Source organism: Populus trichocarpa, chromosome 5 (assembly GCF_000002775.5).
Source record: "Populus trichocarpa isolate Nisqually-1 chromosome 5, P.trichocarpa_v4.1, whole genome shotgun sequence".
Classification (NCBI taxonomy): Eukaryota; Viridiplantae; Streptophyta; class Magnoliopsida; order Malpighiales; family Salicaceae; genus Populus; species Populus trichocarpa.
In genome coordinates, this window is record NC_037289.2 from 994479 (window position 1) to 1011302 (window position 16824).

General features: G+C 33.1%; 3 protein-coding genes across 17 annotated transcripts; 2 read left to right on the plus strand and 1 right to left on the minus strand.

The window, feature by feature from the left end:
- Positions 1-1521: 1521 nt before the first annotated feature.
- On the minus strand, positions 1522-9463 carry LOC18098570 (pentatricopeptide repeat-containing protein At5g66520). 15 transcript variants are annotated; one of them, XM_052453160.1, is made up of 7 exons: positions 4326-9463; positions 4180-4236; positions 4003-4099; positions 3379-3846; positions 2904-3133; positions 2124-2228; positions 1522-1940 (listed from the first exon to the last, which is right to left on the minus strand). In XM_052453160.1, exon 1 carries the CDS (start codon positions 9449-9451, stop codon positions 7454-7456), a length of 1998 nt encoding a protein of 665 aa, XP_052309120.1. In that variant the 5' UTR covers positions 9452-9463; the 3' UTR covers positions 1522-1940; positions 2124-2228; positions 2904-3133; positions 3379-3846; positions 4003-4099; positions 4180-4236; positions 4326-7453. The 15 variants fall into 15 exon arrangements, with proteins under 15 accessions (XP_052309120.1, XP_052309122.1, XP_052309117.1 ...); XM_052453162.1 differs by lacking the exon at positions 4003-4099; XM_052453157.1 differs by having other exon boundaries at positions 4003-4236.
- Positions 9464-10707: 1244 nt separating this feature from the next.
- Positions 10708-11390, plus strand: LOC18098572 (B3 domain-containing protein At5g26805). Its single transcript, XM_006382314.2, has one exon. It carries the CDS (start codon positions 10771-10773, stop codon positions 11302-11304), a length of 534 nt encoding a protein of 177 aa, XP_006382376.1. The 5' UTR covers positions 10708-10770; the 3' UTR covers positions 11305-11390.
- A 2794-nt stretch (positions 11391-14184) lies between these two features.
- On the plus strand, positions 14185-15929 carry LOC18098573 (probable pectinesterase 55). The gene is made up of 5 exons (XM_006382315.3): positions 14185-14414; positions 14620-14779; positions 14933-15124; positions 15431-15663; positions 15770-15929. Exons 1-5 carry the CDS (start codon positions 14185-14187, stop codon positions 15927-15929), a joined length of 975 nt encoding a protein of 324 aa, XP_006382377.2.
- Positions 15930-16824: the final 895 nt, after the last annotated feature.

Below are 16824 nucleotides of genomic sequence, written 5' to 3' on the forward strand. Positions count from 1 at the left end.
GTATTTCAAAACAAAATTAACAAGAAAATATATCTTAAATGCCACTAAAATCTAAATAATTAATATAAGAATTTGAGTTCTATCTAGCTAGTAAGTAACGTTAGGTTATCATAATTTATTTTTCAATAATAAGATCAAAGTACGTATTCACTATTAAGATCTTATGTATACACTAATTGAAAGTTCAATTACGATAAAATTCGTACCTTATTTCTCAAACTCAAAATCTAATAATAACAAAACGCAATGAAAAGAAGAAGAAGCTCAAACCCATAAATAGGACAACCACTAGGATTAATATCACACTTGTGTAAATTGATAATTTGAGTGCACATGTGAACAAGATTTGTCAACGGGATCCAGCGATATATGGGGGCCACATAAAACTTAAAGGGGGCAATCGCAACAGGCCGTGACTCCCGTAGCAGTACCACGTCCAGTTCATGCAGCTGTTGCTTCGATTCTACCATCCGAGGAGAGATCCTTCCTTGGATTGTTTACTCCATGCCATCGTCACTTTTAAGGAAATGAAACCACGACAAATCATGACCACAGCAAGTGTTTATCATTGGGTAGCTCTCACGGTTCAGTTCAAAAAGATGAGTTTTAAAATAGTTTTAAATTATAGCTTTTTCTTGAAGATTCCTAATGAATTTTAGTTTGGAAATATAATTTATATAATTAATTAATATATTTTTTTAAATAAAAACTTTTTAAACTTAAAATTTACAAGTGCTCGCACTACCTTGTGTTTAAAATTTATCAAATAAAATGGAGTTGATGAAATTCAAACTCAATAAGACTATGATATCATATCAAAAGACCATCTCACTAAAAAACTTAAGTAGTTATATGATGCTCCAAGATATTACTTATATATATAATTCTTTAACATAGGACTTGAAATTTATATAAACCTACCCTATCTTATATTTAACTTTTATTAGTTAAAATAAAAATAATAAAATTTAAATTTATAATTATTTAATCAATAAAACTTTGATATCAATAACTTCAACTCACCACACCGCTAATAAAGATATCACAAGGGAGTGACAGTTTTGAAGCATCAAATGGAAATATCTATGATTCCCTATATTTCAAACTTCTGCACAGATATTTAAAACGTTGACACTGTACAAGTAATAACTGTTTTGAACATGTATCTTTGAAATAAATGGAATATAAACCAATGGTGTAAGTATCTGATGCAGAAAAACTTTGACCTTTTCCTGTCTCCCTTGATTAAGACATCAATTTAAGCATTTCGTTGAAGCAAATACAAATCCTAAGTCAACTTTAAGATCAGATAAAGAGTGAAGTTGCTAAATCCGTGCAATGAAACAGAAATGTTTAGGCATTAACGTGCTTGATTTTTATACTTAACCCACCAAGTCCAAGAAAGCAATCTATAAAGAAGAGGCCAGGGAAGATTGTAGGAAATCAGAAATGGATAAAATATGCCATGGTTTCTAGAATAATTAGCGTTACTTAAAGGGAGGCTGCAAGGGAGAACAGCTGTGAAGGTTGGAAAAAGAAACTCAATAAAAAAAGCAATGATATCTGTTCTCTACATCGATGTTCTCTCTTCCAAAATGTCAAACATTTACATGTGACAATCCATTGACATCTTCGAATCCAATGAAAATGTCATTTTCTTTGATTTACTGAGATAAACTGCTTCATCCAATCAACTTCCATGTTTCATGGAAAATATATCACAAAATTGTACCAAAAAAATCTTACAATGCATGTGCATGAGAATGCTGTCAGCTGGTAACTGGTAGCTGCAAGTTGTTCGGTGAAGATTTGGGCTTCACAAGATATGCAAGTGTGATTTCTGATGGGGTAGACCAGTAGAGTCTGAAACTTCTTCTTGGAATGGTATCTCAGACAAGTGATTGATATAAGCAGACCACATCTTGCTTACAATAGTGAGCCTGAAAAATGAATCAAACTGATTATTTCTTGGTGAAAAACTAACAGGAAATTGTAAGCTTAGCATGGAGTTTTTCTAAATGGAATTTCCTTAAAAATGTATCGTTGGAACACAAAATATATATCCGCTAACCTTTGTGTTTTGCTATCAAACTGAACTACACAGCAAAAAAATAAAGGCATACCCTGCTATTCTTCCTATTGAAGAAGAGGCAGTGGATCTTCTGAAATCAAGGCTTGCAGTTCCTTCTGAACCTAGATAACTCACCTTCAAGAGGGATCGATCAGCACTGCATTTTTGGGTTCAGTTTCAACAACGAATTTATTGCGTGCTTCCAGCAGTTGAGTTCACAAAGGAGAAGATTATTGACATAGATGGAAACAACACAAGAACAACAACAGGTACAAGCAACATAGAATTCTACTAAATAGAGTTATTACACAAAAACTCTAATTCAAATTTTTATTATTAAATAGGTTTATAACTCCTTAAATAAACCTAAAAATATCAACCTAGACAAACTAAATAACCTGAAAAAAAAAAATCCTAAACAAACTAAGAAATCTATAATAAAGAGGAAAAATAACAAAACTAGCCTGGACAACCCCTTCTAGGCCTAATTTGAGGATCATTTGCAACAAAAAACTGATCCCCTATAGAATTGGGCTAGTAGATTCTCCTGGTAAAATTTAAGCACGATTCAATTGTTAGATTGAAAGTTAGGGGTCTTTTTTGTTAGGTTGATCACCCTACATGACCTAAGCTTTTTCCTTTTTCTTGGACTTAAACCTATCCCATCATTCCATAAACATCCCTGCATGGCTATCCACCAAGCCCAATTATGATGGATCCACAACTTACTGATCGGAACCACATGCATCAATTATGATATGCAACAAAAGTGAAAAAATAAAGGATGAAACATGGTAAGGAACAATATTAACGAGGTTGGATCTTAGGAGACCTTTGAGAAATGGTACTCTTCAGGTAATGATATTTTGAGACAGGTTGCCCTCACTGGATGAACCACCATCAACTTCAATTGTCTCTGTGTCAGCTGATGATTGATTCCTGTGACGCTTCAAGGATTCGGATTTACTCCTTTCAGCTCCAAAGTTTGAAGTTCAGCTTGTTCCATGTTCAAGTCCAGATACCTGATTAGACTGTTGTTCGTATCAGCTACAATAAGTCTCCCTGCAAGTAACCAAATAAAGTTTTCAAACCAAGTTAATTGAAAGGAAACTTCAAGATTTTTTATGCAGCCAAGAAAATGCAGGAGCTTGTTTCAAATTCTCAAAAGCATCAGTTGACACAATAGCATCAAACCTGATAAAAAAGATTTAACAAAATAATCAGAACAGAAACCTTCCAATTCTTTATTCATAAAAAGGGAATCGTCTCTCAATTAAAAGTAGACTTTTGGATTAACTGTCTATTACCCACTTATTTGTTAGGATCGATTTGATCTTCGCCCAGAGGCTGAATACAATATTTTAACTTGGTTTGGACACTTGGCTGCATCCACAGAGAAGCCAATATTATTAGGTATAGAGAAAGCTACAACTACACAACAACGGAGGAGAAAGAAACTCAACTCAACTCCACTCCCATCTCTCTCACTCAGCTTGCCACTACAAGCTGCTGCCAAGGCAGCTCTCTCTAGCTCTCTGTTTCTCCTCTCAATTGGCTCTACTTTGCTCATACATATGGTGCCAATTTATAGTTGAAAATGGGGGAACACGCATCCCATTTTCATCCATGATTTCTCCCAAAAAATCACCACAAATCCTCCTTTGATTTGCAGCCATGATTTTAGCCCTTTGTTAACTCCTTTCTTCAAGCCTTGTCTCCATCCCATCAAAGCTAGGATTGTGTGAGTTTGTCTCCACACTCAACATTATACAATTCTGAAATGTAATTATTATTCAGCATTACATATTCCATGGTAAAGTACTGAGCATTTCAGTGACTATCAGCTAAATGTAAAAATGGAATTTGGAATTGTAAAACTATTCGAAGAGCTAGAGAAACGGGCAAATGGGACAAACAATAGGTAAGCTTACATTGATACTGGTAAGCCAGCAGCAGCTAAATTAGCATCCACTTTGATACGTGATCAGCATTAGATGCAATAGCAACTTTCAGGCCTTTGTTTTTACACTGTCATACAGGAGGCACTATGCTAATGTAGCCTCAACACAATCTCATTATTCAAATTCTGGATTGTTGCAGTTTCATACCTGAGTGATGAGTTCAAGGGCACCTGGAAATCCAATTCCGGGATTCGGTTTTGCATACTGCAATGTGTGAAAGGACTTTGGGCATCACAAAACAAACTCACACTGCATTACAAACTCGGATATATAATCTTTCACACTAATCAAACCTTATCTAGATATATCTCACAGAACCATTTCTTTTCCGCCTCGATCAGGACCGAATCCCTTAACACCCTTTACATTTGCAACACCTCGTAGGTAGTTTGCTTCACTAATACATTGAATAAACTCAGCAGTAAAACTGCAGCTCCTTCCCATCAAATTTCCATCTCAAACAATCAAATTTCTGTCACTCAAACACCAAATTCCAGAAAATAAAAACAGAACCATTGACAACATTATACAACAAGTCCTCTAAATATCAAATGACATCATTTGGATTCTTTTCAAGAAACAAAAAAGAATTGCTAACATTGAAATTCTCGCTAATTGAAACCAAATATCCAATCACTTATTATCTAACAAGAAATAATCACTGTATCAAAGCACAAAATCTCAAACTGAAGAACCAAATATATATTACCCGTGCCCATGAATGGCACAAAATCCTCCACTGTAACTTCAACTCCCATCTCAGCAAAAATATCAACACCTGCCATTCTTAAAGGCTCTTCACTATTGAACAACACTCCATCCATATCAAAAGGCACAGCAGATACCTTACCCCACTCAGTTCATTTTACTTCAGTTTCATTCTTATGCTCCACCTTCATACGTGCCTTCACTACCATTTTTCTATTAAAGAATAAATTTTTTGACCTCCATTGAAAAAGTTGGTAGAGTTTGAGATGGGTTCTGACCCTTTTGGATTATAAGTGAAGGAAGAGAGATTTAGCCCATCTGGGGTTTGATGCAGAAGAAGGGGATAGTAGTTTCATGGTCATGACTTGGCCTTCTCTTTTTTTTTTTTTTAATATTTTTGGTAGTTAAACTGATCTTGATTTTGAGTGGCATGTACTAGGTGGTCTGTTTTATTTTAATAGTTATACTGGATTTTGTTTGGACAAAATTGGTCCATGATATTGTATATATTGACAAATTGGTCATTTTTGGAGTTAATTATCGTGAAGGGAAATTTGGGGGCAATTGAGAGAGGAGAATGAGTTTTGGTTTAAGCCTTTTTTTTAGTTGTGGAGAAATGGTTTTGATTATTATTTTTAGTTTATTTGCGGGGCATTGAATAATGAGGTGCCTTTTGTATTATCGAAGTTTTTGTCGTTAAAAAAATAGATTAAGAGGATTTTTACATATAAAATAAATAAAAAAACATGTTCCCATGAATGAAAAACAAATTATGTTAATTTTTACAAAATTAAGATTTGAAACATAATTTTATACAAGACACAGTGTAAAGACATGTTATTTAACTAACCAAATAATTTTTTTATATAATTAAAAAAATAAAAAGTATCACCGTACCAAACAGAAACTACCACAAGATAATCTCATTTTGTGACGACTCTGTTTTAATGGTATGGATTAAGGACTGATTAAGAGGTTCATGCTAGGGTTAGCCCAGTACTTATTTGGTGACTTGGGTTGTAGCCTAGGATGATCATAGATAGCCCAAAACAGGTCCACTTCAGTTTGAGAACCTGATTTCTCTAAATTTACAGAAGCAAAGGTCAATTTTCAGCTCCATATTACCCATCAGATTACTTATCCTAGCAATCAGATCAACTTTATGACCCCATAATTACAATTTACCTAGAGCATATGCAGGCTGCATGCTTTCATTTTTCAAATTCTTAATGATCTTAATGTTTTGCCATCAACCAATAATCATGCTACTGCTAGCTAGTAAATACACAGTTCAGTAAACTGTGTTTTTTGGTGCTGCACTTAATAGTAGAGCCCTACAATGCAAACTCCAATAAGGCCAGAATATTGTGAATTTGTAATCACTCCATTACTTCATTATACTTATAGTGCTCACATTTTAATCCTAGTTTCCCACTAATCATGATTATGCAAAAGCTGTTTTTCTTCTATATATTTGCTTCCTTGAAGCAATGTTAATCAACCACTGATCAAACTAGAAAGGAATACAAGGACTCGTCAGAAAGACCTTTTTTTAGTTAATTTCAGTTTAAAATAAATTATTTTTTAATCTTAATACTTTGCATACTTAGATAATCCCAGGTTGATGATGAAGTCGACTGTTGTCATGTTTGTGCCAGGGCTGACATTCTTGCATCTTCAAGTTGATGCTAAGAGGCTTGTTTTGAAGGAGATCAATGCAGAAAAAACTGATAATCAGCATTTGTCTAATGTGCAGTAGGGTGATGCTGGAACTGATATTAAGCCAAATAATCAACAAGGAAAAGCAAGCACCTATGGTTATCCTGTGACAGGCTCAGTGCGAGCGGTGGAGACCAAGAATGATAATGCAACTAGCAGTCCTTCTACTAGTAACAACAATGGCAGTCCTGATGATGAGACCAACAGCAGTTATGGAAACTATGGAAATCCTTCTGGATCATCTACTGAAACTCACCATGCCTTTACCAATGATTGTCAGCCTAAGAAAGGCTGTTGATCAATTATGAACCAAAGCAATGCAATTATAGCATATAGTGTGGATTAGGCACTCTGAAGATTAAGATGCGCAGTCCACACAGCTAAGTACTTTTATGGTATTGAACTGCGGAGTGCTCATGTTACTCTTTCATTGTATTTACATGTCATGGTTGTCTTGCCTTTAGGCTGATGCTTTTGTGCTTAATACTATATTTGAATAAAAGCCATGACAAGTGTGCTTGGTGTGATATAGTTCAAGCTTTCAAGGATTGATAAAGAACAGCTTGAAAAAATGAAAATGCATCTAAGCACTTGGTCAAACCTGGAGGTTCAATAGGCCTCCTGCAAGCAAATTCCTGCACTATAACCAGTATACTAGATTTTAAATTATGCAGCAGTAACATTCATTCTCCTAAACTTGCTGACAAATTGAGAAGAAAATATTCTGGTTGTAGCAAGTTACTTTTCTATCAAAATGTGAGTGTTTCAATGCAATCATCATATCCAAGAATGCTACTCAATATGTTAAAATTTGGTGGGCTTGATTAAAAAACTTGAGAATAGTAATCTTTTCTGAACCTGTATCGGGATTATGGAACTGCTACCTCCATTTACAACTATGACAGCTAACTTCCCTCTTTGGATCACAACTTCTGTTCTGGACATGCTTCCTATCCTCATTGATGCTCGAAGAATGCTTCTGACATTTCATAACTCACCAAAAATCCTTGCATGAACATGTCCCAGTCTTGAAATGATGGTAGCGAGCGCGGTCCCTCACGATTATCTCCCGATCATAGACTTGAGAGATTAGCTTGAAGGCAGAATGACAGTCCTCACACATCCTTAAATTCTTCACTACATGGATAGTTGTTCCTGGTTTCGTGTTAATCAATCCGAAAGCAATTGCAAGTTTTTCACTGTGGTACTGCAGTTCAGCTTCCTTCTCTTCCTCTTCAATATCAAATAAAACTTGAGAGGTATTTGGTGAAAAACCTTCCATCTTTAGCCTCTTAATCATATTTTTCAACATCAAATAGATATTCTTCATTTGCGGATGCGATCCATCTCCCATTTTGAATTCATGGACAACACCATCAAAGTCAATCATGCTAATTCCGGTGCTGGTCTTGACTCCTCTTTCCTTCATTAGTTTCCTCACATTTGCTACATCATCCCATCTCCCAGCCCTTGCATAGATGTTTGATAACAGAGCATATCTACCACTATTTTGAGGTTCCAATTCTAGTAAAATCTTCCCTACTCTCTCACCTAATTCTACATCTCCATGTTTCCTACAAGCCCCTAAAAGTGCTCCCCAAACAGCAGCACTGGGTTCCATTGGCATTGAATACATAACCTCTTCTGCCTCTCCTAAGAGCCCTGCTCTTCCTAGGAGATCAACTACACACCCATAATGCTCCATCCCAGGCTCTATACCATACACTTCCTCCATGGAATTAAAAATCCTTAAACCCTCATCTACCATTCCTGAATGAGCACAAGCACTTAGGACACCCAAAAGAGTTATCCCATTTGGCCTAAACTTCTGTTTTTGCATCTTAAAGAAAAGCTCAATTGCATCCTCTGCTCTACCATGCATACCTAGCCCACAAATCATAGCATTCCAAGTGAAAACCTCTTTCTTTTCCATCTTCTCAAAAACATCCCATGCCATATCAAGCCTCCCGCATTTCGCATACATATCCACCAAAGCAGTACCCAAAACAGCATCAAATGAGTTTGAATTATTATTCACATAAGCATGAATCCATCTTCCTTGATCAAGAGCCCCCAAATTAGCACAAGCAGCTAGCACACTAGACAAAACAAATTTCCTAGGCCTAATTTCCTCTCTTTGCATCACATTAAAAACCTCCAAAGCTTCCTTGTAATACCCTCCTTTGATATAACCATCAATCATAGCACTCCAAGAAATCTCATTCTTTTCTTTCATCTCATTAAACAACTCTCTTGCTTCTTCAATCATGCCACATTTTGCCATACCACTGACCATCACATTCCAAGAGCCAACATTCTTATCCTCCATGCTCCAAAACAATTCCTTAGCTGCTTCCACCTCTCCACACTTCAAGTACCCATCAATCATTGCGTTAAAGCAAATAACATCTGAGTTCCCATCCTCGCCTAGCATTCTCCTTGCCCCCTCTACTTCACCAAAACTTCCATACATCTGGATCCCAGCACTTCTTATATGCACATCTCCACTAAGTCCTTGTTTGATCACATGAGCATGCACCTGCACCCCTTCTTCAGCTGCTTCTGCAGCCGTGCAAGCCTTAAACAATGTCGGATAAGTAAACTTATTAGGCCTTGCATGTGCAGCCATCATGTTGTAATAACACCATATGGCCTTACATGGCTCATTGTTCTGCAAACAACCTTTGATGATAATGTTAAACACAAAAACATTAGGGTTTGGGACATATTCAAAGACCTTTAAGGCAAAATTCAAGTTGCTAAAATGAGGATTTGCATAACATTTCACTAAGGTACCAGATACATAGTGGTCTTGAAAATGGCCTGTCCTTAATGCCACAGCATGGACTTGCTTGAGATGATGAAGTGAAGTGCTGCTTTTGGTGTTCAAGAGATCTAAGATTGTTTTCTGGGAAAGTTGGGATGTGAATTTGTTTTCTGTTGAGAAGTCTTTGGAAGCAAGATGATAGGGAAGATTTGTGGTTGTGGACATAGTTTCTTTGCCATCTACGAGTGGCCAGGGGCAAAATATATAATATTATAAGACAGCAAGGCACAATAATTCAGTAATTTTAGCCCAGGCCTGAAAATTCACCAACAAAAGCCCAGGCCTGAAAAGTATTATAACAAATATTAAGGTAACAAATATCGAATGGGCTTTTAGTGGTCCTATCTGAAAAGGCTAATGGCCCTATATTTTCACAAAATAAGGTCCAATATACATTGTAAAATAATTGTCCTTAATAAAAAAAAATTAAATATATTAAAAAGATAGTTTGATAACGTTTAGGATATGATCCCGAGTTTACTCTACACATCATCAAGCGGAGCAAGTAATTTATTAATTTGTTGTAAGGAATTAATCTTTAATTTAACTGAATAATTACTCTATAATTAAAGATAGATAAAATAATAATAATAATAATAATTAAAATCTTATTTTCTAGATTAAGATATTTTTATCATCTTGAATATGATTTTTTCTTTGTATTGTTTATTTATGAAATAACTAGAGATATTTACTCTAAAAATAATATAAATTTTTTTCTTAGTTTAATTTGGATGATAAATGTGTATATTTCACACGTTATTATCCAAGATTTGAATCTAATAAAAATTTATAAATAAATATTTATGGTAAGTTTATTAATTCTGCTATGAATAGTTTATTTAAAACAATATTAAATACGAACTCGCAAACAATGTAGTTAATTCTACTTCTCCTTCTCCAAAACATGGATTTAGTTTCATTAATAAAATCCAAATTAATTAAGATGTGCACAAATATTTTTATATTTCATATTTCAGAATCATTTTTTTTATTAAAAAAAATTATTATTTAAAACACAATAAATAGACTTCTTTTATGCAACAAATTACATAGTCCAACTACAAAATATATAGAACTCTTAATAAAATAAAATAAAATAAAATACACATAATATTTGGTAAGTAGTTTACCATAATTAATGCTAGGAGCAAGAAATTGTGGATTCCGGATCCTAAAAATTAAGAGCTTGCCAATTACGTAATTATCTTAATCTTCACACATTAAAAGAGAAAGACTTTAGAGTTCCCGTCCTACTATACCACTATTACCTACAATACGTCTTTGATTATGATTTGAACATCAATATTAATGTCCCACAAGATCACTAATTCATCAATATTAATCATAACAACACAAGTACCCAAATACTATAAATAAATAAGAAAATCCATTGCAAGCCTCAGAAACTAGGGCTTCCCTTTATTTTTAAAGAGATAAAAATACTTGTCCCCTCGCAGAGACATACTCGATTATTTTTTGCAATGGAAAAAACTAGGTATTACCACTTCCTCCTCACAAAATCCGAAGAGGAGGAGCGACAAAAGGTACATGGTGCTGGTCCTTGGCCCCTGAATTTTGATGTGGTAGAAATAAGGAAAAATAGCTGTGGTGATCATCATCCCCTTGGAACCTTGCCGCTTTTTCCATGGAAGCTCAAAGTCGAATTACCACTCAATCAAATAGGAGGCTATGGTCCTATTGAGCTAAGTGCTGGACAGGTTTTTGACCATGTTCTTAAGTATTGGGATGCAGGAACTGTGTCCCAATTGATTAGTCATGAACAAGAACAAATCCCTATCGTTGTGCAAGATTTGGATTCCGGCGTGAAGCATGATATATATCTGGTCAGGTCGAAGGAAGGCGGCGTTGGTGGTGAAGAAAAATACAAGATTCATCTTCACTGGAAGAAGAAGAATGTCAAGAAGCAAGGTGACAAGGATACTTTGTCAATTGGCATGTATTGGAATATTAGTTCTTCTTGTTTATGTTTATCTGTTTTGGATGGTCCATGTTGATGTCCATTATTAGGTTAATTAATTAGCTAATTAATTTCTGTAAGTAGGTCGAAAACCTACTCATGAATTTAAGATATATATCTATTCCCAACTATTGGCTATGCCTCTTTTTTTTTTCTTTCTCTTTTTGTGTTGTGTCCATGTCTACAATTATAGTTGTTCTATGATATATTAGGGTTGTGTTTGATATGATTTTCGTAAATTGAATTTTTTTTTTAACTTTTAAGTACTCATAGGGATAATTAATTAACTCAAAATGTTACACGTCTAAATTGATTTGTTTTTTGTAAATAATTAACTAATTAATTAACTGTTGGAGGGAGGGCTATACTGGTTTAATTCTGATCTCTATAAATCTGTGTCTTTTGTTTCAATGTTTTAGGGTTCTTCGTTTTAGCAGTGTTGCTTACGGTTTTTCCTTCTATATACTGCTCTATTATGCAGTTTGCCTCTTGTTTTTCACATTTTCTGTTGGTTTATTAGAAGAATTAGTAAAAAAGTAATTACAATGTTATAAGCTTAAAATATCGGGAGATGTGATATTGGCATATGATGTCATCAATTTCTCGGTGTATCTCGGCGTATCAGCAGGCAACCTCTGGATTCCACGCACGAATATCGATTTTTAAATTACACTCGAAGATCTAAATAATTCATATTTAGTTCTGCGTGATTTCAATAAATAAAAAAAATTGGGTATTCTTCACATCTAAGGGTTTTTTTTAAAAAAAAAAAACTATATAAGAGATTTAATTGAAAGATATAAGTAGAAATACAGTCCAATTCATATAATATAAATATTTTATCTTGAGGCAGATTGGTTTTTTTCCTTCTTAGTTTACGATTAGCAAGAAATATTAGTTAAGATCTTAATCTTCAACTTATAATACACTCTTTCATTTGATTTAAATAAAAATAAATAAAAAACAAATATATTGTAAGAAATTTTCACTCAATTTTTTTATTCTTTTTTTTTTAAATGTATTAAGATCATCTTAATGCAATTTTCCATGTAATACACAAATAAAAAATAAATACATGTCCTTTTTTGGAAAAAAAAATCTTTATTAATATTGAAATATTTGTATACATATAACAATAAATGATTTGTTTTGTTATTACAAGTTGGGAAAAATAAAAATTGGCCGGTCCGTATGAAAAAATATGGATATGATAGATAGATAATAAGTTGTGCATCATTTTAAGTGCCGTTGGGAGGATAAACTCATCCATATGATAGCGTGATTACCACTACAAAATAGAGTGTTAGTAACAATTGTTCGATATTTAATACTAATATTTTAAATAAAATGTCGCCATTACAAGCACATATGTTAGCGAATAAGTCAACGTTAACATAGTTTTAAAAAGGAGTGAAGCTGGGAAGTCTATTGGTTAACATGACAGAAAGATCAGAAAAAAAAGGTCAAGCTAGTAAGTTAGAAAATTATGGTTGTTTTTTAAAATATTTTTTATTTATAAATATATTAAAATAATTTTTTTTATTTTTTAAAAATTATTTTTAATATTAAGATATTAAAATATCTAAAAATATTAAAAAAATATTAATTAAAAATAAAAAAATTTTAAAAATTTAAATTTTTTAAAAATATTTTTAAAATATAAAAACAAACAAAATCGCAAACAGAACCCAGAAGAGTGCATAGGCAGATCGGTATGGCTCATGGCTGTCTTTTTACTGGTTTGAAAGGGAAAGTGTTACAGGGTGAAATGCAAGACAAAACAATATACATTCAATCCAGTTAAAACCATTCCTTTTGAGGATTTTGCCTTGTTCTCACAAAATTATAAAGGCACTTCAACCCTTTTTTCGCAAGTCTGGTACCATGTTGTTGGACCTTTTTTGTTTCCTATTCTGTTCTTTTTTGTACTTTTTTATGTAAAAACTGTATCTTGTCATGTGGCCATCCTCTAATTGACTAGCATGAGTTTTTTTAATAAATCTTTTGACATTTATTATAAAAAAAAAATAGAAGGATTAAAATTTTTCTTACCGGATGTTTACATCAAGATTTCTAGATTAATTAAGGATTTATGCAGCATTTCACACTGCATTGTTATTTCAGATTTCTGGACCAGAAGCTTGATCATATCATGATTGGACACTAAAAATTTGTGTGTACGTATCCATATTTGCCTCGTATTAAAAATTCCGAATTAAAGCCTGATTGGCTTTTTGAGAAAAGAGAGAACGTTATTGGTGTTTCATGAAATTTTTTAAGATGTGTATCAAGTTTTGTGGATACAAATGGATTAGTTCTATAAATTATATGATTTAAGTTTAACTGATATCAAATTTGTAATATAAATATCTTGTACATCTGGTGCTCTCTGACTAGAAGAAAGCTTAACATGTTGATTTAAAGATTTAGATGTTGTTTGGAAATGTGAGGTTATAAAAATTTTTTTTTTTTAATATTTTTAGATCGTTTTGATGTGCTGATTTTAAAAATAATTTTTTAAAAATAAAAAATTATCATTTTGATATATTTTTAAATGAAAATATTTTGAACCGAAACCATAATTTTAAACAAATGCTTAATCAACCTTTACTAGCTACTTAGAGAACCTCCTAGGCATGAAAATTTGATTTAATTTGATTTAGAATTAGCGAGCAGTGTCTAAACCTACTTAATTAATTGACAATTTCCGAATTTTGGTAAAAAATAAGCAGAATATAATTATTGTCCACAGGTGATTTTCCTTTCTATAAAATGGCAACCTCATTTATGATTTTCAAATGGAAATCAAAGCGAGAATATAGCTATAATTATATGCTCATAATAGTCCCCTTATTCATCAATTTCAACTATATATATTCCGCAAGAATATAAAGCTCCTCATTCAATTTCACAAAAGATGGAGCATCCACTATTTATCATCCTTGTCACCTTGTTTATCATCACTTCTCGTGGGATCTCCCAAGTTAGTGACTGCAAGCCTGGGAATAATGGGTCAAAAGTTGCAATTACCATAGTTGTTGATCAATCCGGCATGGGAAATTTTAGAGCGATTCAAGAAGCCATTGATTCCATCCCAGCAAACAATGATCAATGGATCAAAGTTCAAATTAATCCTGGCACCTACACGTAAAAAGCTCTTTCTCTGCAATCTTTTCTTAACTTCATTAGCATGTGCTAGCTCTTCTTCTTGAACCTTGCTTTCTTCATCCATGTTAACACACACACACTAGCAATATAATCAAGTATATATGTAGTTGGTTTTATTTTATTCTTTTTAATTTCTTCATGAAAAGAAAAGTAATCTCATGGATTATGGTGTAATCATGTGCAGAGAACAAGTAGCCATTCCAATTGACAAGCCATGTATTTTTCTTGAAGGACAAGATAGCAGCCTCACAACGATTACTTATGATGCACATGAAAGAACTGATCTTAGCGCTACTTTTGCCTCACGACCAACCAATATTGTTGCAAAGGGTATAACCTTCAAGGTAATAGTTTCAGCTTTTCCAATTCATCATACACTAGCAATATCGTTTTCACTAATTAATAATAAAATTTGTGTTTATGATTGATCATTGCTTGTTTACCGACTAATTAATAATAAAACTGATGAAATCATTGCTTGTTTACCGACGAGGCAGAATTCATTTAACCTCGGTGCAGTTCCGGCGGTTTCAGCAGTAATTTATGGAGATAAGACTGCTTTCTATAATTGTGCTTTTCTAGGGTTTCAAGATACAATATGGGATGCCCTAGGCCGCCATTACTTCTCTAATTGCTACATTGAAGGAGCAGTAGATTTTATATTTGGTGTTGGCAAATCTTTTTATGAGGTAAGTTTTGCCAAGGAATAATCTTTATTTATGTATGGAATTTCATTTTTCCTTTTCGAGAAGGAATCTCAACAACAAAATCATCTCATTTATAGTTCAACTAATCCTTAAGTGCTCCTCTGCCGCATAACACAAGAAAATGTATCGAACTAAAATCATAAGTCACATAATACTTCAAAAGGATATATATATATATATATATATATATATATATATATATATATATATATATATATATACTTGATTAGATATTGAAGAAATTAAATCGAACCATAAAATAATGTGTCTGATGGATGATTCATGCAGGGTTGCTCAATAAATGTCACTGGTGATGGTTTTATAACAGCTCAAGGTCGAGAATTTCCTTTTGAGACTAATGGTTTCGTATTTAGTAATTGCACTGTCACCGGACTTCAAGGTTTTCAAGCTTACCTTGGGAGAGCTTATAGACCATATGCAACAGTGATATTTCAAAGCACGTTTTTATCTGAAGTGGTTCGGCCCCTTGGCTGGGATGCTTGGCAATATCCAGGACAGGAGTAAGTTATTGATTTTGCACTTATTTAATAATTAATCAATTAAGATTTCTAAAGAAGAATCCACATATGTATTCTCTGATTTGGTGTTACTGCTAATTTTTTCTAGGAGTAATTTCACCTTTGCGGAGATTGATTGTAAGGGACCAGGATCAGATACTTCAAAGCGTGTTCCATGGGAAAAGAAACTCGATGGAAGTCAGCTCGAGAAATTTTCAAAATCATCCTTCATCGACCGAGATGGATGGCTTGCCAAACTGCCATTATGATCATGAATACGTACGGGCCTATTGTTCTTGGCATTTGTCTTTCTAATTGAGCCCACCTTAATCTTCACACATCCATGTATCTAGCTTGCAAGAGAGAGCAAGCAACTTATTTATTTGATTAATTTATAATTTAATTAGTCCATGTATGTTTTATTTTACAAGTTAGTCCTTTTGTTTTTTAATTGACTGTTAATTCTTTTTGAAAATTTTAAACTTCCCCTTTTCAAATGTACTTCTATTTTTTATTTATACTAGTTAAAATTAGAGATTTCTTTATAAATAAAAGATATTTTTTAAAAAAACTTTTGATTTTGTTAGTTAAAAGGAAATTAAAGCTTGAGGTCTATTTTTAAGCTTGACTTTCATAAAGCTTTTGATTCTGTTATCTGAGAATATACATATAGATGAGGTTATGGCTTGCATGGTTTTTGGCTCTCGTTGGAGAGGATGGATATGTCAATGCATTTTGAATGCTAAGGTTTCTACTCCTGTGAATGGCTTTCTTAGTGATGAATTTTTGGAAAGGGATCTGTGGCATTGTTGCCGAGGGACGTAGGATCGATCTGAAAGAAATGTTGTGATTTGAGGTTTAGTTTTTTAATTAATATTAATGTTTTGACTAATTTACGTATATTTAGATTATTTTTACGGATGTTTATGTTAATGTTGTGATTTGAGCTTTCTTAAAGAAAAAAGAATGTGTTTGTTTTAAATAAAAGAGATTTTTTTTTTTGGAAAATGTTTTCAAAATAAATATTGAAAGATTAGTAAATGGAAAAGATTTATATATATAAACCTCTCAATATTTTCTAATTTAAAGAAAAATTTAATATTTTAACACCGCCATTTTTAAAACACATTTCTTGAAGAAAAAACTATATATTATTATCTTTAA

Coding starts and splice junctions, on each gene's coding strand:
- LOC18098570 (XM_024601796.2), bottom strand. CDS start 9,451: ATGTCCACAACCACAAATCTTCCCTATCATCTTGCTTCCAAAGACTTC.
- LOC18098572 (XM_006382314.2), top strand. CDS start 10,771: ATGGAAAAAACTAGGTATTACCACTTCCTCCTCACAAAATCCGAAGAG.
- LOC18098573 (XM_006382315.3), top strand. CDS start 14,185: ATGGAGCATCCACTATTTATCATCCTTGTCACCTTGTTTATCATCACT. Junction 14,415..14,619: donor ATTAATCCTGGCACCTACAC/GTAAAAAGCTCT, acceptor AATCATGTGCAG/AGAACAAGTAGCCATTCCAA. Junction 15,125..15,430: donor TTGGCAAATCTTTTTATGAG/GTAAGTTTTGCC, acceptor TGATTCATGCAG/GGTTGCTCAATAAATGTCAC.